We start from the raw sequence: 21,838 nt of genomic DNA on the forward strand, positions 1-21,838 counted from the left end.
GAATTTACGTAGTAACTAATACCTAATCTGTGCTTGAATTGGCGTTAAGTTTACGTAAATAGTACCTACCTAAGTATGCGCATACTTTGTTTAAGACGTAAAATATGTACTCCTGTTTTTACAATTTAATGCCCAACATTGAGCCATTTTTGTCAAAATTACGAAAAATATTTAGGGCACTTGCAGAAATCCATGCCATTTGACCGATGCTTATTACTTATACCAAATTCCAAAGTAAGGTACAGATCACTCCATACGCCATCTGTCGTGATAAAAAGTTAGTTGTGCTGTTTCTCCTTTTTGAGGAAGTGTGAGCAATAAAACAAAATTTACATAATCGATTTCATATATTCCGTAACATCATCATACAACTGTTTCAACCGCTCTAACATATCCCGTGTTTCAGGCCAATCCTGTCTCTCTGCGGCCCGTACGACCGCCTGGCCCGTAAGCCGAGCGGACGACAGCTGTTGGTTTGCTTGGAGATGGTCTTTCTCTTCAGCCTCTTGTCTTGCCTTTAAGCTGTACTCTAAGAGATTTTCAGCTAACTCGATTACTTTCTTGCATGTTTCTGGGTTGTTCGTCCAGTTGCCACTCTGTAATAAGAAAAATAATTAAAATACGCGTTTCAACACCAAAGATGTAAGCATAGCGATGACTTCCTAGTGTTTAGACGTCGGCCGCCTATTCGAGGGGTTTGGAGTTCGATCCCAGATACGTGGTACCTCTATTTGGAGGTATCTACATGTGACAACTTTGTCATTGACCTGTTTGTAAAGATCTTCACAAATAATTACAAAGTGTTATTCACATGTCATAGCGAACTAGTAAAACCTGTAAAGAACACACACAAAAGTATAATTTCTTACCAGCGTAAATCCTTTATAAGCTTTAAGTAAACGTTGGGCTTTCAACAAATAGCTTGGACTTAGGTCAGAATACAACTGCCATATTTCCGGCTTATTTTGATGTATTGACGTGATTCTTCCAAACAACTCAAGAGCTCGCTTTTGCAATCTGTAACAAAGAATTATAAAAAAAAACTAATATAACTGACTGTGATTTCTAAATCTAATTTTCCTCTTGTCAAAACCCAAACCATTTTTCACTTTTATTCATCCTCAAAAATGCAAACGGCTGAACCAATTTCGACAGTGATTTTACATGTAGGTAATGGCTTGTGTAGGGACTAGGGAGTGATATATGCTACTATTTCACCATCATCAATCTATCACCGACGCACTACTGAGCATGAGTCTTAGAATTAGAGGGGTAAGGGGGCTACTATTTATTTATCTCAAAATCATATAGTTCTGTAAGGAAATTGACTGCGGATGAAGTCGCGGGCGATTATTACTCTGTCAATCAAATAAACTTACAGCTTTTAAAAGTTGCTAGAATATTAAGCCCTGTTAAGGGCGTTTGTGCACTCATTCGTATTCGTTTTCGTAAAAATAAGATACAATGTGTACCGCAATGCCGTCATTCAAAATGTACGGACGCTTGCGCACTAATTGGTTCGTATTTATATGGATTCGTCACAATAGGAATCCAATGAGTGCACAAACGTACATGTACATTTTATGTGACGGCCACTTCGAGTCCTGTTTTTACGAAAACGAATACGAATAAGTGCACAAACGTCATAATAGAGCAAAAATTTTAGAACAATACGAGATACACAAAAAATCTACTAATTAGTAAAACAAACATTTTTTCACCTGGCAGCACTATTGCCATCTGCATCTTTCGCATCGTTAATAATGGCTCTGACAAGCTGCGATAACAGTTCGACATCCTCAAACTTGTGCTGTAGGTCGAGTATGCGATGGCATCCACGGATTACATCGTCAAAATGGCCGGTGTCTATGCTCACTATTATTACATTTTCCCATAGCTGAAAAAAAGAGTCAATATTAACCCTATGATTATGTAGATGCCATCATCTATTTTTATTTTTGGTAGTTTTTACAATATTTTCTCACCTTCCAGTTATCATAGTTAAATCGGAGCGCTTCCATCAACGCGCGGTAAGCTCTGTTCTTGTCTCCCTGCTTCACGTACACCTTCGCCAAGTTGTTCCACGCCTCAAACGTGTTTGGTTGCAAGTATGTGTACCTGCGGTAGGCCTTAGCTGACAGTTCCCAGTTTTCAGTCATCAGAGCTGCATATCTGCAAGAATAAGTGTTCGATTCCTCGCAAGGGCAATTTACGAATTTATATTTTCCTAAATTGTCTCTGGTCTGGTCTGGTGGAAGGCTTCTATGGTACAGTAAAATGGCTTTTATGGTATGGCACCAATATCGAGATTCAGCAAATGATTTGTGATATAGCGAATTGAGTGGCCGACAGCAATCGTATCGTTCCGGCCTCTCGTTCTCGCTCGGCAGTTGAAGTGGGATAGCGATAAGGAAGAATTTGCATCAAGTTGATCTATCCATAGCTACATATAGATTCATATCTCACCCTAATCTGAGCCACACTCTCTCCTGTATGGAGTTAATCTCCACAGACAGTTCGTAGTGCGGGATGCACTCCTCATACTTCTTGTGATCGAACAGAAAGTTGCCCCAGTGGCGTTGCGCGCGGCTGCTCCTGTGGTTGGAAAACTCCCACGCTTTGGAGTAGCAGGTGACGTCATCTGCCAAGCAATAGAGAGGATGTAATTCATGGGCCCTGGGAGGATAATATTTTTCAGGGTGGTACAGTGCCTACTGCACAGCACATAATATGGTGATAGACCATAGACAGACCGGAGGGACCATGGGTTCATGGTTGGTAGTACTTGTTAAAATGCAAACTTGGCCGATTGGCGGCGCGAGTTGTTTTTTCTGTAATGTTTTTCATGATAGGGGGTTGCAAGTGCACAAAAGGTTGCAAGTGAAAAAGAGGTTCCCAAGTCCCAATTTTTTTTTACTTATGACCAAGTATAATTTTTTTACAGAGTTTGATGATTTTCTTATGGGATAAAGTATAAAGGCTGCGCCAATAGCGGTAGCGATATTTAATCGGTTTGATTTTATGTTAATAAGTTTTTTTAAATGATTTCTTACCAGTAGCATCGCCTAGAAGACAATACAATTTGACTGTTGGTTTGATGTCTATTTGTTGTTGGATTACTTCCGCGGCCTGAAACAGAATTTTTGTAAAACAGGTGTAATATTTGAGTTTTTTCGGTGTGCTTATTGAGAATGATATTCATTTTCAATTTCAAGATGGTGGCGTTATATTTTTATGAATGCATGTGACTGTTGTGAAGTTATATTATATGCATTAAATTTGAGATAGTGGATTTACATTTTATTTTTAATCTGAATTTTAATAGGCTAGTTTTTTATCCTGGATAATCAAAGAGTTCCCACAGGATTTATAAAAACCTAAATCCACTTGGACAAAGTCACAGGCATCATCTATTTAGTGTAGACTGCAGAGGTAGCTTGCATCCCAGAGATGGTTAAATGCTCCTTTTTATCCTGAACAAGAGTTGCCACAGGATTTAAAAAAAACCGAAATTTATGCGTACTTCTAGTCAGAGAGAGTATTAATGACGGCTTGGTTCAGTCCTTTTATTAGTCGGCTTTTAATTAAAGTCAAATATTTACCTTGTGTCTCAACTGCAACATAGTATAGCACACAATAACGTCTTCCCACAGTTGCAGCTTCTGGTATTCCTCCAACGCTGCCTTCACGAGGCCGAGGCTCAGGTACAGGTCGGCCAACTGCTGGCGCCAGCCCCACGCGGTGGGCAGGCCAGCTGCCCAGAGATATGATAACCTGTTGACAAAAATAATATTTACTAGCAAGTTACGTAAGCGTCCAGGGTGGACTGAAGAAAACGGAGGCTTATTAGATACTAGCCGATGCCCGCGACTTCGCCCGCGTGGATTTAGGTTTTTTGAAATCCCGTGGGAACTCTTTGATTTTCCGGGATAAAAAGTAGCCTATGTGCTAATCCAGGATATTACCTATCTCCATTCTAAATTTCAGCCAAATCCGTCCAGTAGTTTTTGCGTGAAGGAGTAACATACACACACACACACACACAAACACACACACACACACACACATACAAACTTTCGCCTTTATAATATTAGTGTGAAGTGTGACATACTGGGAATATAATATGATTGACTCCTCAGGCACATGCTATTCTTTAAACTCAGTTCTCACCGGCTAGTAGCAGCAACTCCTGACTTGTCATTAACGATGGCTTCAGCTTGCAGCATCGCTCGCTCCACCGTGCGCTTATGATTCGCCTCTATTTTACAGCGAATGAGCAGAGCGGCCACGCGGGTCGACCACGGTCCGCTCTTCTGAAATAATATCGCCTCTATGTACGGCTTTATCTCCTCGTCGCGAAGATCGTCTTTGGGCTGGGACTTTTGGATGTATTGGCTATAAAAAGTATTGAAATAAATACAAGATTTATCAGACAAAAAATCAGCAATTTTTTGCAGATGAACAACAAAATGAAAATGTAATGTTGTGACTACATACTCTTTAAAATGTATTTCTTAGGTTGTTTTAAGTGCACAACTTGACTCCGGCTCAACTCACAATGAAGCATTAAAATGTGAGCTTTATATCGTGTTTCCCGATAGTGAAATTTTTAACAGTAGAGTTAAAAAGAGTTGGCGCCGAGTCTGTAATGTGCGAAGACCTTTAAAGTATGTTTATAGTTTTATACAGTCAGGGCAAACGTTGGCTAATATCGACCACAAATAAATAAAATATAGACATGAAGACAAGATGAGTGTTAACAGTACGTTTACACGGCGTTGGCGCGGCGATCTGTGTAGGGATAAAATACTTACACAGTGAGTAAGCACAGTGTCTGTTCCAAGCTAGGCAGTTCAGCTTGCACTATATTCTCGCTGAAGGCTATCTTGTTGAGTCGCACGTCGTCCTGCAACTCCACCTCCGCGGGCAAGTCCGCGTCGCCGTGACTTTGCTCAGCAGACGGACGCTCCATGCTAGAGTCTAGCTCACTGGACAAGGCTAACTGAGCTAGTGCTTCCTGCTGGAACTTTGTACGCTTTCCTAACACACCTGTAAGGAAAAAAGTTAACCAAAATATATAAGTTACCTAAAGAGCCAACTAATCTACACTAATAAAGAGGTTTGTAAATTTGGATGTAGGAGAAACATGTTCTGTTATTTTATAATTTTTTTTTACTCTGATACACACAGATACAGTTAACGGTAAGTGATGATGCAGTCTAAGATGGAAGCGGGTTAACCTGGAAGGAGTACGGCAGTTTTTTAAACCCATACCTCTTTGGTTTCTACACGGCATCGTACTGGAATGCACAGACCACGAATCCGCTGGAATGCTAAATCGCTTGGCGGCATAGCGTTGCCGGTAGGATGGTAAGTAGCTCTCACCAGACCCGAACAGAGATTTAGAAATTATAAAATTCCAAATTCCTTCCGGGAATCGAACGCGGGACCTCCCAAATAAGACCACAGCGCTTGCCACTGCGTTAGGAAGGTCGTCAATTTTATACACAAATGATATATTTTTAAGGTCTTTTTAAAATTAAAACAGCGAAATACAAGCCAAACGAAAAAAAATGTAATAACAAGTTGTAAAAGTTTGAAAACTGCTATGAGTTACATTTTGACAATGGTCTCAGTCTTCATAATATATTTTGTAAGGCATAGCAGCTGTACTAGTAAAATCGACCCGTCGTGATAGCGGCACCTACACTAGATGGCGCTGTTTATTTTTCCGTCGCATGATCTTTCATGGCTATAGTAATTGGTATAAGATGGACTTCAAACATTTTATGACGCAAATCAGTTCAGTAGTTTTGAAGAATTTTTGTATTCTATTTCAGCGCTTATTTGAAGCGTATGAAATAGCCATCAATATAATATCTGCCCCAGATTCCCTTAGGTGGAACTATTGAAAATGTTAACATCATTTCAAAGATGGGCTTGGAGAAAAGCTACCTTCAGTGTTCCCCAAAACTTCCATAATTAAGGTTTTTCATCTGCCTGTCAGTCTGTCAGTCTGTCTGTCAGCGGGCTATATCTCGTGAACTGTCACAGGTAGAGAGATGAAATTTTCACAGGATGTTTTTTTGTTGCTGCTACAACAACAAATACTAAAAATTTTAATATGACCACCAATGGTGCGGAACCGTTTGTGTGCGAGTCAGACTCGATCAACTGATTTCTCATTTCATCTTCTGATCTACCATAAGACAAACACATTTTAACAATCTATATGTATATTCCTAAAGATCCCTTTCATATGTAGGTAAATCCCTTATTCAAACTTCACACACCTTTGAGAACATTATGAAGGACTCTTAGGCATGCAGATTTCCTCACTATGTTTTCCATCACCCTTCTTCTTCTTCTTCTCTCTGGGCTGGTTTCTGCACTTAAAAAATCCATTACCCTTAATGCAAGTGGTATTCAATTACTTAAAGCACACATTACTCTGAAAAGTTAGAGGTTTTGCACCCCTAACCTCTGATTAAGAGGTGGATCTCCTAACCACTAGGCTATCACAGATTACACACAAGCATAATTAAATAATTTGAAAAAAATAGACAATCTCATCAAAAAATTTGAAGCGCAAATGGCATAAGCACATTAACAAAAGCTGCTTTATAAGTACATAATGATGATAATTAGTAAACCTTGTAACTTACCTGTCAACTCCAGTTTCAATCCCGCTATTTCTCTTGCTTTCAACAAGTACTCTTCAACTTTTTGTACTCTGCCATACATTAAGTAGGCCTGTGCTATCTCCAAATATAACAGTATCTTTAACCGAGGCTTGTCCAGTATTTGTGAAACATTGAATAGTTTGGCAATTATTAGTTCCAGCTCATTGTAAAGAGTTGCACTTGTGTCTTCGAGGGTCCTCTGATGGATAACTTTGCTGCGGAAACACCACCAAAGGTTAACCTGAAAAGTAATGTCAAAATCCATTCTAATATTTAAATGAAAAAATCTGTCAGCTCTTCACAGTAAATCCAATTAACTAATTTTGACAAAATTTGGCACAGATATAGTATGCGACCCGGGGATGGACATAGGCTTCTTTAATCCCTTAAAATCAAAGAGAAATTGGTTGGTCCATTATGATGGATATAGTTTTTTTTTGTAGAATAGTACAACGATTTTGGATATCTATTAGGAAACACATTGTTTTTAAAGAATAAGGCTGAGATCTATAGAGCGCACTTTGACTTGAAAACAAGAAAGAAAGAAGTTTTAACTCTAAGTAAATTCTGAGCAATGCCAACTCACTAGGTTTTGCTCCACAGCACACAGTGCAGAGAAAATTTGTGAAGAAAAGTACAGTAACTCCGGATATAAAATGTTTGTGTATAAAGGTTCTGAGTCACGCTGCAACTTTAACGATACATCCACATCTTGAGGCCAATTAACACCCAAATATTTATTTAAATCCAGCTCTTCAGGGTGAGGATTCCAATTTATTTCACAGAATGTTAGAATAGAACATATGGCTGTATGTAACGCCCTTTTCATTTTATTATCATCATGATATCTTTTCAAGTGACTTTCTAAAACATCTATTTCGAGCCCACTGGACAGAAATTCCTTACACAAATCAGTGTTTTCTAGTGTCCACATACCTGACCATAGTTTTTTGACAGTATCAGGGGCTAAAATATAGAAACATTAAGAAACTTAGCTTGTTTTAAATACAACTTAGAAATTATTTTAATGCGAATTCAACGTTACCTGCATCACTTATTTGATCATCGTAGTTACACATATAAAGAATTTCTTCGTTTGAAATCATTTTAAAAGATTATTACCACCTAATTTTTGAATAAAGTTGACTGAAATTTAAGTACCTACTAAAAATGTAAACATAACCTTTGAATGACAATTGAAAACAAAACGTGAACATGACGGTGTTTGTGACACTGACATTAGTAATCAGTGTTTCCACTTACGATGTTGGGCTTAGCTTAGTTTCTGTAGAAATTCACCCCAAATTACCTAAAAAATATTTAAAATACCCTAATTTACGGCACGTAGCAATTAGTTCACGTAAATTGTTATTTTATGTTTTTAAACATTCCCAATCCTAAATCTTTAGTAATGTGACGAAGGTGTTCATTAATAATTTTCTTCTATCAATACCTCTCAGTCTGATACAAATAATAAATGAACACCTTGCTCATTAGTGTCTACCTATACAGAAAACTATTATTGTGCAAATTCAGGATATTTTTTTTCATTCCACCCTTTTATTTTAAGCCTATCCCGTGTAATAAATCTAAAAAATACAGAACTCATATAAGCCAAGTTTACACCAGCATAACAGCATTACCACCAAAAAATTTACTCCAAATTACCATAAAAATTAACCAAAACAGTACCTGATTATCATTTTACCTTAAAATAGGGTAAATAAAAACATCCGAAAAGTGGAAACACTGATTAATATTTGTCAATTTGACAAATAACAAGATTAGATCATAGAGTAAAGTAATTTATTATCTAGAACTGCTATCTTTTTGGATTTATAAAATTCATATATAATTTAAACTTATTTTGTACATAAAAATACATGAAAATTAATTATTTCATCATATACGAATCTATTTTTAATGTAGTAGATCATTGGTTTATAATAATATTATAGTCATATTTTAACAACTTTTTAATCTGTAATGGTGATGGTGGGTGGCCGGGTTTCGTGTATTTTAGGTTAAGAAATAAAATATGAATTTGTAAATTATTTGACAAAACTGACCAAAAATGAAACTTTCTCAATTTATGGAGTCAACACTGTTAACTATACCAGCCATCCTGTGCGCTTTGTTATTGTGGAAACTAATTTCCAGTTTACGGTAAGTGATGTAAGGTTATAATACTTTCCCGCCGTTGTAGTGATTTTACTAAATATAATTTTTTCCAGGTCGTCTCTACCTTGGAGAGTAAACTGTTGGTTTTGCAACAGCAATATTTGGGTGAAGTACATTGATAGTAACTGTTGGACGTGCCCCAAATGCGACCAGTACAACGGGTTTACGAAGGTACCTTTTTTTTCTTAACGTTCACGTTACATAAAAAAAAAACAGTAAAAAACGTTCTGATTCATGTAACTGATCATAAATGTATATTTTAGGACGGTGACTACAACAGAGTGCTATGTGCAAACATTGAACAAGTTTCAAATAGTCCCAAGTTATTCCAAAGAAGCCCATCCAAAAATGGTCTCTGCAGAATGTGTAATATTAATCAACAGCTCAAGGTGACACAACTAGCGAATTTTGTGCCCATGAATGAGAAAAAATATTATGAAGAAATTGACTCTTACAGGTATTGTTATTTATTTCATTAAAATAAAATAATTAATTTGTAGGCTGATTAGATAGAAACATGGAAGACTGATTTAATATTTATAAAATCATAATTAATGATAACCAAATATTTTTATAGATATTGTACTTATCTGAAACAACTTGTTTGTATAAATTATTAAGTTTAACATTTGTTTGACTTGGCTTAATTTGCTATCAAAACATAACAGGAAAATTTTATCAATTCTGTCATGTTAATTATATCCAACACTAATTATTTTTATTATTTATTTATGATTGTGCCTAATATATTGTAATGTTTTTTTCAGAACACAGTTAGAAAAGGCATACAAATTATGCAGTCCATGTGAAAAATTTTTGCAAAAGAAACTTCATAAGGAAAAAGTCTCTTTGTTAGGTTCTAAATTATTAGAAACAAGGACTTCAGATAAAAATCATGAAAAGATCCAAAAACAAAGTAAACTAGTAAAGAATGTAATAAATAGTACATCTAGGTTAATAGCAATAATTTTACTAGTTTTGGTAGTAATTGAATGCCACGGAAATGCTTCGAAACACAAGAATTTATCAAACACAATACATAATGTTAAAGATATTATTGAGAGTCTTGTAGAACGAATTTTTTCTATTGTTAAAATGAAGACCTTACTTACATTCCCGTCACTAGAAGATCAACATATTGACATTTATAATATAGATATAGAGATATTTACAAGCTTTATTGGACTCGACGATTTAATGCAGAAAGCATTAGGAGGTGTTGCATGTATCATACAGATTATAGGACATATTTGGAATATAAACAAAGCACAATATTGTACACTAACTGACTTGTTCTGGTCTGTTTTTATACTGACTGCAATAGCACAAGGTTATGTGACTGCAGACCCATTAATTATGAGCTTAATAAAAGTAAGTACATAAATAATAGACTAAGATAAATCCAAAGTATTTTTTTTATAAACGCTCACCAATAAATTTGATTTGTTTCAGTTATCTTGTACACTGGCAGTGTTGCTTGTCTATAGACATTTAAATAACAAGACTGTTATACATGTTACAAGAAAAAATATTACGCCAAAGAAATTGAAGAATTTTGCGAGTGGTGCGCCAAAAAAACTTTTTGATGAAGAAGATACATCTTTGGATACGGACAGCGACGTGTCACTCAGCAAGTTTGGCCTGCACAACTTTACTGATTCATCCAACGAAACTGCCAGCTTAGTGAACCATAGTCTTGTGAACGGTCGATCATTCACCCCCCGCAACGATTCATTGTGGAGCAAACCCAAACTCAATTCAACATTTACTGTAAACTCTGTTGCAACTAGCCCAAAACCTGATTCAGTTTTCATAAAACCGAATTTCAATCAATACCAGAAGATCGACGACTCGGACTCCGAGTTAGATGAGAGCATAAGTTTACTGTGTATAAGTAGTCCTAAAAAGAAGAGCTTGAAAAGCAATCCCGTTTTTGCGTTGCGTAAATTCACGGCGTCGCCTTTCGTCGTTCCGACGCCTATGAACCGATCGAGACCCGTCATATCGCCCAGCAAGCTCGGCCACAGCACTTCCTGGGTGGCGGGCGGCTACTGGGGCACTGAGGGGGAGCGCCAAATTATATTTAACGTAAACGGGAGTCGCTCGTCTAGTCAAAGTTCGGGCTTTGAGTCTCAGGCGTCTAGTTTGAATCAACGTAATATTTTCTCTCAGCCTTCGTCTCGAGAGGAGTCCGTTTGCGGGGAGCCCGATAAGCATACGCTATTCGACCGATTCCAAAACTGCAACATGAATAATTATAATCAAAATCCTTCATTATTCGCGCCGGTAAGCTCGCCCGTGTATCCTCAAATGCAGTACAATAGCCACGTACAAATACCTCAGCCGAGATTAGCTCAGCAAACTTTCGTATCTCAGAATGTGTTCGCACACCAGCAGTTCGCGCCGCGCAGTATGTTCAAAGCCCCTATTGGGTCCCGACTGATCAAGCTGCCTCAAGACCATTTCGTGTCTCGCTAAATGCTCAACTGCTAGTCAGATTGGCATAGTATCTTTTTTATTCATTCTAACACTTTTATTCTTTGATTGTTAATTTTTTACTACTGTGTCAGGAACTGCCATTATCATAAGGATACTTTGTTAAGTTATATTATATCACTTTCATTAGTTGTAAGCGGTTATTATTAGTTGTAATGGATGAGTGAACCTAGCTGTAAGTGTATCTGCTGATCTCTTGTTGGGCCGAGTGACGGCCATATTATATGAAAGCATTAAGAATTATTGTATTGTTACAATTTTTACACGGACGTCACTGTCCTTTCTCGAACAAAATGTGATATTTAAAGACTAGTAATTTTTGCAAAAAGTAAAGAAAAATGATTCTTGATGTTATCATTATTTTGATTTTGCCATCTTGTAGCGAAAACTTTTTGTGAAGCTCCTGAAATAAAAGATATAGACATCAATTAATTTGTTTAATTCATCTGGCATGAAAAGTACGCGTTTCTCTATTCCACTAATTTAAAGATAGGGTTAGACCAGAGATAATTTAGAAATTATAATCTGCCGGATTCCAGAATCAAAACCAGTACATCCCACTTCTAAGGCCACTGCGCCAGGGAATCTTTATGGAATCTATGCTGAAGAATAATGAAACTGTCGACTAACGAATTCCTCGCTTTTCTTTCGCACCGCTGCAAGTACTGATGAGGCCTCGGCGGCACGTAGGTGTCTTCATACAAGGTCGACGAATAGTCTGACACATCGGTACACTTCCACTCGTGTTCCATAAATTTCTTCAGACCCCATTCTGTTACGTTGCCCTTGAAAAGAAAATTTGGTTTTGTGTAGAGAAGGTACCTACCTAATAAGCATCATCGTCTCATCCAATAGACGTCCACTACTGGATGAATACCCGTAGATTTCAACAATCTCCACAAAATACTTAGGTGCGGTCTTTGGCGTTTATGTCGTGCGGTACATGAGTACCTACCTAAAGAAGTGCCTGCGGCTAGTGAGTAGTGACTAAGCTATACACTCGAGATCGTGAGTCCTCGAACAGACGACGCAACTCAGTGATGAACGCCTCCGCCTAGGGCTCTGTTCTGTGCTGATGAAACTGCAACTTATGTTAGGTAACTACTTTAAATTCAGTTTGGTGCTTTGCCTATATTGTCTTTAATGAAACAAGTTTCACATGTCGCAATTAGTTTCAGACACGTTTCAAACGCATCACTGATTAATAAGTGCATTGAAAAATCTTAGGTACGGTAACGTAAAATTATCTATTAGTTTCATTAGGCAAGCACCCCTAAAAACTTGGATTTTAGTCTGTTAGGTAGGTACACTTAGGTAACACTTACGAAGCATTTCATAAGGTCTGGCTGCGGGTAGAACTGGTGTTTGCTGCGTCTGTAATAGCGTTGGATGGGTCCACACAGCGGTTTAGGCAGATGGTTGTAGACCACGTCGGAGGTAGTGGCGAAGTTGCCGCAGTCGTCGTGGCTATCGTGACGGATTATAGCGTTCACATTGCCCTAGAATGGGTTTTCGCATATTTCCATAAAGATCCGTGTATTTAGGAACATCTTGGATATTTGCTAGTAGATGTTTCCCCTGGACCACCCTAAACTTTGGGGACTAGAGAAGAGCGGCGATAGTCTAGTGGGTAAGTCTATTCGGGAGGTCGTTGGTTCGATTCCGGGCACGCATCTCTAACTTTTCAGAGTTATGTGCGTTTTAAGTAATTAAAATATCACTTGCTTTAACGGTGAAAGAAAACATCGTGAGGAAATCTGCATGTCTGAGAATTCTCCATAATGTTGTCAAAGGTGGCAGACTATGGCTTTAGACCCTTCTCATTCTAAGAGAAGGTCCGTTCTCAGTAGCAAGTCGGTGAAGGGTTGATCATGATGAGTGTTAACTTACCTATCTATCCATGTACCTACTTAATTAAACACTTCATAACGAGTGTGGTGGTAACTGTTAGGAAGATAAGTGTAGTTATTTGATAAGTAGGTACTTAATTAACTAATCTTATCTCGAGTATCTAGGTAAATAATGTAGGTATGTAATAAGTATCTAACTACCTGCAAACCATTTAATTTATTTAACCGGAAATCCGGTTGTCTTGATTCTGGTTTTAATTTCACATCGATCTCCTCTTTGGGTGGAAAATAAAGCGTACCACCTTTGGGGCACTCAATTCGGTCCTCAACCCAATTTCCTTAAGGAAAAAAGATGTGTTTACATCTTTAACCACTCAAATATCTTATTAGTTACCACACCTATCATCTTTTCTCACAGTTCTGCCGAGAGTAGGTCGGTAAGGTCTCAACTTTGATGAAAGCTTTTGTTTTGTGATCCAAGGGGCTAGCTAGGATGCGAGCGACGAGGATATATCTAACTATAATTATTATTATACCTATAGGTAGGTACCTAACTACTAGCTTTTGCCCTCAACACCTCAACTTCGTCCGTATATCTCATATAGGTAAAAGTATAGCATAGCCTAGCTCAGAAAATTTGATAATTAGTTCCTGAGATAAGTTCCCCTTCATCCAAACTTACAAGATTTATTCGTGGTCAGGCATCTTTCTATACTTAAGTAATCATCATCTACTCGATTCTATTAATACCTACCTGTGATACCTACGATACATGTCATCCAGAGACTGAGGTCCCTTGTATCCTACTACCTTCGTCTTCGGGATGTATTTTAGAGTGTGTATGCTCTAGATACCTACCTGTCTTCTCAAGAGTGAGAGTGAGATTTAGATAATGTTGACGTTAGGGAAAGATTGCCAAATCGATTGGTGGTATATATTTATATTTATTTTTCATGTAAGTACCAAAATTGTAGTTACAAAGTTAAGATAAATTAAGCTATGTACATAGGAAATGCTTATCTCTAAACAGAGATTTCTTCCAGCTTCCCCGTGCAGGTTGTGAGTAAGGTAGGTACCTAGTACCTACTGCTCGAGCTCTAAAGAGTAGGTAAAATAATATCGAGCTCTTTCGGTTTGTGACTTTGCGATCTATGGCTCTACCCATCATGTATTTCGCTGACCTAGTCTCGGTTGAGGTATGAAACAAAAATTAAGGTACCTGCCTAGAAGTACTCCAGTGCAATAGACGGGGCCAGGTCTAAGAGCCCTGGCAATTGCCTCAGCGCGTGTTGGGGACTTCGCCCTCGTGCTTATTGTAGTCATAGTTATAAAATAAGTTAAAAAAAACTGTGGTACAAAAATGTTTATATTTTGGATTGTTTGAGGTAGGTACTTTGTCAAAATCTGTCAAAATGCTAACATAGACAAGGTAAATACCATTGACGTTATCTATCAAATCGATGATAAAAAGTAGGTAAATACCTACCATAAAAACAGAAACCTTAGATTAAGGAGTACAAGAGTACCACCGAGGAGTACCTATACAAAAACATTTTTGACATTTATCTCCACGGAGGATATTATTAAAATGACAAACATACAACTTTAACCCCCGGAAAGTAAATAAAATCACCATAGCTTATGCACTGCTTTATTTTATACAATGATAATATCATGCAATAGCGTTTGTATGATTTGCTGTTAGATATTATTAAAGGAACATACCTACTCAGCATAAAATTTAATATTAATAAAAATAGAAGACAGTAAAATAATAACAATTTAAATATTATAGAGTATCAACTTTAAACCTACTTACGAAAATAAATTAAAACTATACATTTTTATTATTACAACAAAATAATAACTAAATGATTGCATTTTTTTACTGTACCTACCAATCACACAGTAATTGAGATTTTGACGTGACAACGTCTTATAATTCGATAGAGCAGGCTGCACGCACGAAAAAACATGACTCATGCGGCGTTACCTCGCTCTGAGGCGTTCCATGTAAGGCTTGAAGTGCAAGCGAGAGCGCGGAACGAGCGACAAAGAAGCACAATCGGCCTTTGTTGTCACGTTCAACTATCGTCAGTAAACCAATTTTTTTTTTTCAAATATTGGCAGTGCTTTACAACACCATGCTTAGGCTAATATGTGCACTTCATATAGACTGAAATGCAATGCCTAAGGCGCAATCTCCACAGACGTGCGAATGGCAATGAGAATGGCAACGATAATTGCCCTCGTTGGTGGAGGTAGGGCCTAAATGTCTATCACAAATTACAATATATGATGTGCATCAATTTAAAAACAGCATAATACTATATTACTATGTATATTTAAATATACTTTTGATTAGTAAAATGTTATATTATACTGAACACAATGTTATGTAATACGAGTAAGGCTGGAATCACATTGGTAAATGGCATATAAATGCCCGACACACATTATCAAGTGTATTGCCCAATTTTTATGAAGCTGTGCCAGACGCTTGTGACAAACATCAAACAGCAACATGGTTGGGTGTTTGTGTATGCTTGTTAATACTTTGGAGAGTTCCGAAAGGCAGGGAAGCCATCTATGGTATTTGTCGATGCTTTGCTGTTTGTTGTTTGCCACAACCATGAAACGCCGGCTTGAGGCTTGATAGTGTGTGGCTAACATAATATTATGTAAGGCTTGAAATGTATTGACAATGTGTTGAATATATTATACTTCGGTACACAACACATACATGGAGGAATCTTGTCTTGTCTTGAGCTAGAGATAAAATAAATCTAAGTGTGAGTGTTACACACACAATGACATTTTGAAATAATGTAAAAGGGACACTATACATGTGCAGACAAAATACCAAAGAAAAATCAGCAGGCAAAGTTAGCAGGTTTGTCTGTAGTCTTTATGAATCACTGTACCCAAGTATATCTATATTCTGTGCTATTACTGAGGGTGCAATATTATGCTAATTTTACTAAAACATTATAAGAGCTCATAAAAGGTACATTGCAAAAACTATTTTTTGGGTTGTCTCCAAAAAATGCAGGAAGTTTCAAATGTGATGTTTTTAAAGAAGAATGCTATATGGGACTAAACTAAAACCTAACTAGAAACATTGGCTAGCTAAAAACAGCATTCATTTTTAGAAGCTTCCACCAAAAGAAAATTTTGAATATTCCAACATTTTTTATCAATAAGTTATGATTTAAACTGCTATAGACCTTACAGCTGTTACAATTTGGACAGCAGAATAGGTGGGCAGTGCATAGTTCACACTGCTGTTTATAGATAATTAAGTTTGTTATTACTTGTGTATCAAGGACTTTGCAAAATAAAGCCTGCTTCTATCCAACATTTAGATTATTAATTTGTTTTCATTCAGTCTCCATTGGCAGGGCAAGGTTAGGCTTGGGCAGTGTTTGCAACAGGGCAGATAGCTGGCTCTCCAATGGGCCAGCTTGTTGGACGATGTTCTTCATGTTCTTCTCTACTTGCATGATGTCCTGGTTTATTATTTCCATGTTCTTAAAATAATAAAGAAATAGAACAGTTTAAACTTTTTAATTAAAAAAAAAACTATAATAGAAATAGACAAATATAGTATACATATAATATAATAAAATATACCATATAAATACCTGAATCATAGATTTATAAAGATGTTTGAACTTTTCGTCGCTGTAACGAATAAACCCACTGACATTCGACTCAGCGTCTGATGGCATTGATTCCATTTTATTCAAAATTTTGGTTTAGATTGGTGCTTTATTTTTTATTCAGGAATATTATTTACACTACTATACAACGACAGAGGCTTCGCATTTCACAATTTTTCACTGACAGTGACATTTGATATGACAGTATACATCTACGTTCTGAAATATTGTTATAATAAATGCTTTTTGAAACATGATTCTGATTCTGAAACAACTTAACTAATATATCTCAATTATTAAAACAATTATTTGTAATTTTCACATAAATCACTTGACCTTCAAAAACTACTGTTAATTTCGTAAAGTAAAAATTCAAAACATTTGGTTATATGACTTTGACGTTTGACTGTAGAATGTCAAGTTCAAAGTAACTTGTCATCTGCAGTACAGCAGACGCGAAATTTATGACCAATCCTAAACTTCTTGCAGGTTTGGTACGATATTTGATTGGTTGGCACATACTATTGACGCATCCCTGTTCGCTCGATGTCAATTGTCATTGTCAAGTGAAGTGAGCAAACTGCAGAGATTAGAAGAAAGATTTTTTGAAATAATTTTGAAATCGAAGAAATATATCCTAAAATGTGTTAATAGTGAAATAATAATTTAAACAATTGGTGGAAGAGTGTATGTGATTTAATTGGCTTATAATTTAGTTCAGAAAAATCCACGTAATACAGCAATTTTCACTTCATTTCCAGCCAGTCTTGTTGTTTTTATTTAGTTTTTGACAAAATTATTGATCCTAACATAAATGTTCTTTAAAAAATCGTGTAATACTTGAAATATCGCATAAATAATTCTTTTCTTCACTTTTTACTTAATTTATTCCTCCCCATAGTCCTTTTCATTGTGAAGTAGGTAATGAACTAATGATCCTTATTTAATTTAAGTTCACATCCTCCTTTCATTCACGATTCTTGATTACTTGCGACATTGAGGAACTTCAAAGATTAAAAAAACAAGTGTTGTGAGGTGATGTATAAATTATTGATTAATATAGTCTATCTTGAACCTACTATACAGTAAATTTTGATCTATTTCTTATGAAAATTAACACAATAAAATTTGCAGCTTGAAAGCCTGTAGTCAAATTCCAATACTCACATTGAATATCATTTAAGTCTGTCCACGACACAATACCTGTTAACTTTGTTCAGGCAATTCCTCTTAGTTGGGCTTTATCACGCCCATAGATCACACCAGTGGTTTTTTATGGTGCACAATACAATAAGCACACAAACTATTACTTAGGTATAACATCATAATATTTAGTGGGTAAAGGATGATTATTCACAAATTCTTTTTTAATCAATTTTTATTTTTATTGTATGCCATCAGTGATCCGCCATTCAGGTATAATTACTTAAGTAGATGAGAAGAATTCTATTTTTATGAGACAATGGTAAATTGAAAAAATGTCATAAAACAAAGTTTTAATGGGTTAACTGTAGATTTGTGTCCATTTTAGTCATTTTTATGCTAGTTAATTAAGTTAGTTGTTTCCTTAACTTTTTATAACAAATAATGGCTTTATAGTCCGCATTGTTAGTTAGTTACTTGTTAGTTAACTCAAGTATTAAGGTTACCAGACAACAAGAATTTTTCTGGACAAAATTTTGTTCCTTATACAGGAATCTATATCAATTAATTTGGTATTTCGGAAACATGAAGAATTGGAAGGTATTTTAGTTAGCTGAATAATATAGAAGTCTCAATAGCTCAATGGTCACAGAGCAGACTGCAATCTGAAAATATAAAACATCAATCACTAGCCCCTGCTTTATTTTAGCAGATTTTTTGCTAGGGGAAAAAGGGGAAGATGAGTATTTTTTACTTCATTATGTATTCTTCAAAAAAATATATTTTATTTTACCTACTAATAAAGGAAAAACTGTATACTTAGAATTGAATGACTGAAAAAATCTGAATATTTTTTTTGTCTAGAAATCTTCATGTTGGATCTGGTCACCCTCTTACATAGGTACATTTTTACTTAATTCATTATTTTAGTTAGTCATCATAAAAAATAGCGGCTAAGTAAGTGCTAAAATTAATCTCCATACAATAGTCTTGTCTGCCATTATAATTTCCCAGTGCATTTGGTTTTAAGTCATTGTTTAAGTTAACGTCTGTATAGGCGGCACTAGGCGTCAGTTGGTTGTTGGCGCCGGCCGGGCTGGCGTCGCGACGTCGCTTCGCATCTGTACCCCTAACCTCACCCCTCAGTGTCTCTCGCTAGGCGAATGTTTTTAGCTCTCATTTGGTTCTGCTTTCTTTTTAATTCACATTCGTATCATTGTAACTTGTTAAAAACTCAAAAAAAATATATAGTGTACTTATTTAACACTTGTTCTTCCATCTGGACAAGTTTCCGTCTGTTGTGCGTGATCCTAAAACTCGCGTAAAAAAAATTGTGAAATCGCCGAATATTGAAACACCATTAAGTTGGGTGCAAATGATATAATTTGTGAATTTTGAAATTTTTTGATTATAATTCCGAACTCATGATTGTTGGTATTGGATGAATCTATTGTTGTGTTGCTCTAATATAATCTAATGAAATCTAATCAAGTGTTGCTAAAATTGTGTACTTCAGTATTTTTAGCCAATAGTATTTTTAGACGATTTGACGGACGGAACTGTTGTGATTATCGCATTGTTGAAAGTTCTTAGCAAATTTAATAAAATAATGTTTCAGTATTCGGCATTATAGTTACGAAAATTGCGTAAAAATTCATTCATTTCGTTTAAAATAATTGCAGTTAACGATGTTCGAGTAGCTTTTTGAGTCATGTCAGAGGAACATGACGTTGATTGCGCCGAAAGTGAACGAACTGAGGACAAAGAGTGCGAGGAAATCAGAGATTTGACAGGAGATGACAAGACAGGAGCTAAAGACGAGACAGAAGAACAAGATAAGACAGAACTCGACCAAACGGAAAGACAAAACGGAATAGAAAAACAAGACAAGACAGAAGAACAAAATCAAGTAGATAAACTAGATAAGACAGGAGCAAATGCCAGTGCCAATGTTACAAGTGCCACAAATGATAAGGAAAGTCTGAGTAGCGAAGTAGATGAGAAACAAGATGTGTATGGAGGGAAAGGTTCGAAAGGGACGCTTACGTGGACGAAGGAAGATTCCTGTCTCCGAGTGTCATGGGAACTGCTCGAAGGGACTGCTACTCCGAAGGACTATGTGGCGCTATGTTATGCAGGTATGCCGGTTATTTTATTACCTAGTTTTAAAGCAGATTTGTAGATACACACACTGTTTTTGCTTGTTTTGGGATCTCAAATTACCCATCTTTGCAAACGCGAAATATTTTTAGAATAAAACCAGTTTCAATGTTTAGCAAACAAACATCAAAGTGTTTTTTCGAACATTGACAGACTTATTCCTTGTGAATTGATCAACTGTCTCTATAGTATTTTAATGGAATTGATGCTCCTTCGTTGATTTGGTATTTGCTTCTTCAAAATTTAGTTATTGTGACAAGTCCTATCTTTCGCCAACTACTCATTTGCCGCCCAACTTCATTAAAATTACGAATTATAATTACCTATAGGTATCGGTTATGGAAAAAATGTTTAAGGAACATAGGCAATAGGCATCTTTTTAACACGGCGTTTTAATTATGCAATTTCTAGCGTAAACTTCTACGTAACGGATAGCATATTATGTAGGTAATTTTGGCAAGTCTCTTGATAGCCTTGTAAAATAATTCTAGTTGGCGTCTATTAAGAACATCAATAAGTGCGATCAAAAACCATCAGGATTCTTAAGTCTGTAGGGACGTGAGGTTTGACTTGCATATATAATTTAGCTTAAAAAATTTCAGTCTCATCTTGTAAGTAGGTACTTACCATAGAAAGCTTATAATAGCTGATGCCCGCCACTTCGTCCGCGAGGATTTAGATTTTAAAATATACCGTGGGAACTCTGATTTTTCGGGATAAAAAGGAACTTATGTCACTCTCTGGGTCTTTCACTATACTTGATTATGCAAAAAAAATCACGTCGATTCGTTGCTCCTTTGCCACGTGATTGAAGAACAAACCAACAAACAAACATACTTCCGCATTTATAATATGGGTAGTGATGGTTATGTAACTGGGTACTAGTCGGGCATATTTTCTACCTGTATATTTTCAACACTGCGAAAAATATCTTCGCATATTTGCGCACGGAAAATTCCAGCTTTTCCTGATCAACGTTTGTTGTTTTATAGACGCAACAAAATTAATATGGTTCTCCTTTAAATTAAGTTGATAGCTAAAATAGCATCGTCAGCCCCATAGGAACACCGTTTCGATGAGGAACCACGCTGTTTTATGTTATTACTTCCAGTATTAAGTGCCAAAGGCAATTAACCTTGGTAATATTATGCTATAAGCCACTTAACCTTTATTGCAAAGTTATTTTTAAATATCGCGACTTTGTTTATGGCTTAGACTAACAGCAACGAGCAAAAGCCGCGATAGCCTCGTGGTTAAGTCGTCAGCGTCACATTTGAAGAGTTCGGGGTGCAATTCCTCTGAGCTACATGCGTTTAAAGCAATTAAGTATCACTTGTTTTAACGGTAAAGTCGTGCATGCCCGGTACAACGTACGAAAGCTGGATTATCCGAATATTGGGATCGAAAGTCATTGTAATATTTGCCTTGATTAGGTAGGTAGGATTAGTTAGGATCAGGCAATTTTCGAAACACGCATAGTTAATTATTAGTTATGATAATTTCTGTGTGTCAATCAGCTGTAAAGTCTAGTATAAATCGTGATTTGGGTGTTCTATCATTATTTGCTCCCAATTTTGCTGTATTATGAAATCATATTATAGTTAACCAGCTGATTCGTCCTAGCTTCGGTCGAGTGGAATTTTTGAAAATCGAACCTACTGTC

The 21,838-nt window shown here is 36.4% G+C and overlaps 5 protein-coding genes across 10 annotated transcripts in view; 2 read left to right on the forward strand and 3 right to left on the reverse strand.

The window, feature by feature from the left end:
• Nucleotides 1-328: 328 nt before the first annotated feature.
• On the reverse strand, nucleotides 329-7,908 carry LOC123879860 (tetratricopeptide repeat protein 27). 2 transcript variants are annotated; one of them, XM_045927752.1, is made up of 12 exons: nucleotides 7,729-7,908; nucleotides 7,270-7,649; nucleotides 6,666-6,924; nucleotides 4,815-5,049; nucleotides 4,171-4,395; nucleotides 3,603-3,774; nucleotides 3,054-3,129; nucleotides 2,467-2,641; nucleotides 1,986-2,172; nucleotides 1,722-1,897; nucleotides 870-1,017; nucleotides 329-596 (listed from the first exon to the last, which is right to left on the reverse strand). In XM_045927752.1, the coding sequence occupies exons 1-12, from the start codon at nucleotides 7,787-7,789 to the stop codon at nucleotides 330-332; spliced, it is 2,361 nt and encodes a 786-aa protein (XP_045783708.1). In that variant the 5' UTR covers nucleotides 7,790-7,908; the 3' UTR covers nucleotide 329. The 2 variants fall into 2 exon arrangements, with proteins under 2 accessions (XP_045783708.1, XP_045783713.1); XM_045927757.1 differs by lacking the exon at nucleotides 7,270-7,649 and having other exon boundaries at nucleotides 7,729-7,798.
• Nucleotides 7,909-8,539: 631 nt separating this feature from the next.
• LOC123881106 (transmembrane protein 201) lies at nucleotides 8,540-11,788 on the forward strand. Its single transcript, XM_045929683.1, has 5 exons — nucleotides 8,540-8,849; nucleotides 8,918-9,035; nucleotides 9,128-9,321; nucleotides 9,632-10,235; nucleotides 10,317-11,788. The coding sequence occupies exons 1-5, from the start codon at nucleotides 8,758-8,760 to the stop codon at nucleotides 11,340-11,342; spliced, it is 2,034 nt and encodes a 677-aa protein (XP_045785639.1). The 5' UTR covers nucleotides 8,540-8,757; the 3' UTR covers nucleotides 11,343-11,788.
• Nucleotides 11,431-14,608, reverse strand: LOC123881108. The gene is made up of 5 exons (XM_045929685.1): nucleotides 14,434-14,608; nucleotides 13,412-13,548; nucleotides 12,686-12,859; nucleotides 11,991-12,145; nucleotides 11,431-11,763 (listed from the first exon to the last, which is right to left on the reverse strand). The coding sequence occupies exons 1-5, from the start codon at nucleotides 14,531-14,533 to the stop codon at nucleotides 11,718-11,720; spliced, it is 612 nt and encodes a 203-aa protein (XP_045785641.1). The 5' UTR covers nucleotides 14,534-14,608; the 3' UTR covers nucleotides 11,431-11,717.
• A 239-nt stretch (nucleotides 14,609-14,847) lies between these two features.
• LOC123881109 lies at nucleotides 14,848-17,051 on the reverse strand. The gene is made up of 2 exons (XM_045929686.1): nucleotides 16,855-17,051; nucleotides 14,848-16,740 (listed from the first exon to the last, which is right to left on the reverse strand). The coding sequence occupies exons 1-2, from the start codon at nucleotides 16,948-16,950 to the stop codon at nucleotides 16,591-16,593; spliced, it is 246 nt and encodes an 81-aa protein (XP_045785642.1). The 5' UTR covers nucleotides 16,951-17,051; the 3' UTR covers nucleotides 14,848-16,590.
• A 381-nt stretch (nucleotides 17,052-17,432) lies between these two features.
• The window catches only part of LOC123881104 (E3 ubiquitin-protein ligase HECW2), a 128,351-nt gene continuing 123,945 nt past the window's right edge, over nucleotides 17,433-21,838 (forward strand). For 2 of the 5 annotated variants that reach the window (XM_045929677.1, XM_045929678.1), the window contains exons 1-2: nucleotides 17,434-17,907; nucleotides 19,698-20,153. In XM_045929677.1, coding sequence (XP_045785633.1) covers nucleotides 19,727-20,153 — 427 coding nt within the window. In that variant the 5' untranslated portion in view covers nucleotides 17,434-17,907; nucleotides 19,698-19,726. Of the gene's footprint in view, nucleotides 17,908-19,697; nucleotides 20,154-21,838 lie in introns of all 5 variants that reach the window. The other 3 variants (XM_045929676.1, XM_045929675.1, XM_045929674.1) reach the window with 3 other exon arrangements.

This window comes from Maniola jurtina, chromosome 3 (assembly GCF_905333055.1).
Source record: "Maniola jurtina chromosome 3, ilManJurt1.1, whole genome shotgun sequence".
In the NCBI taxonomy this organism is placed as follows: Eukaryota; Metazoa; Arthropoda; class Insecta; order Lepidoptera; family Nymphalidae; genus Maniola; species Maniola jurtina.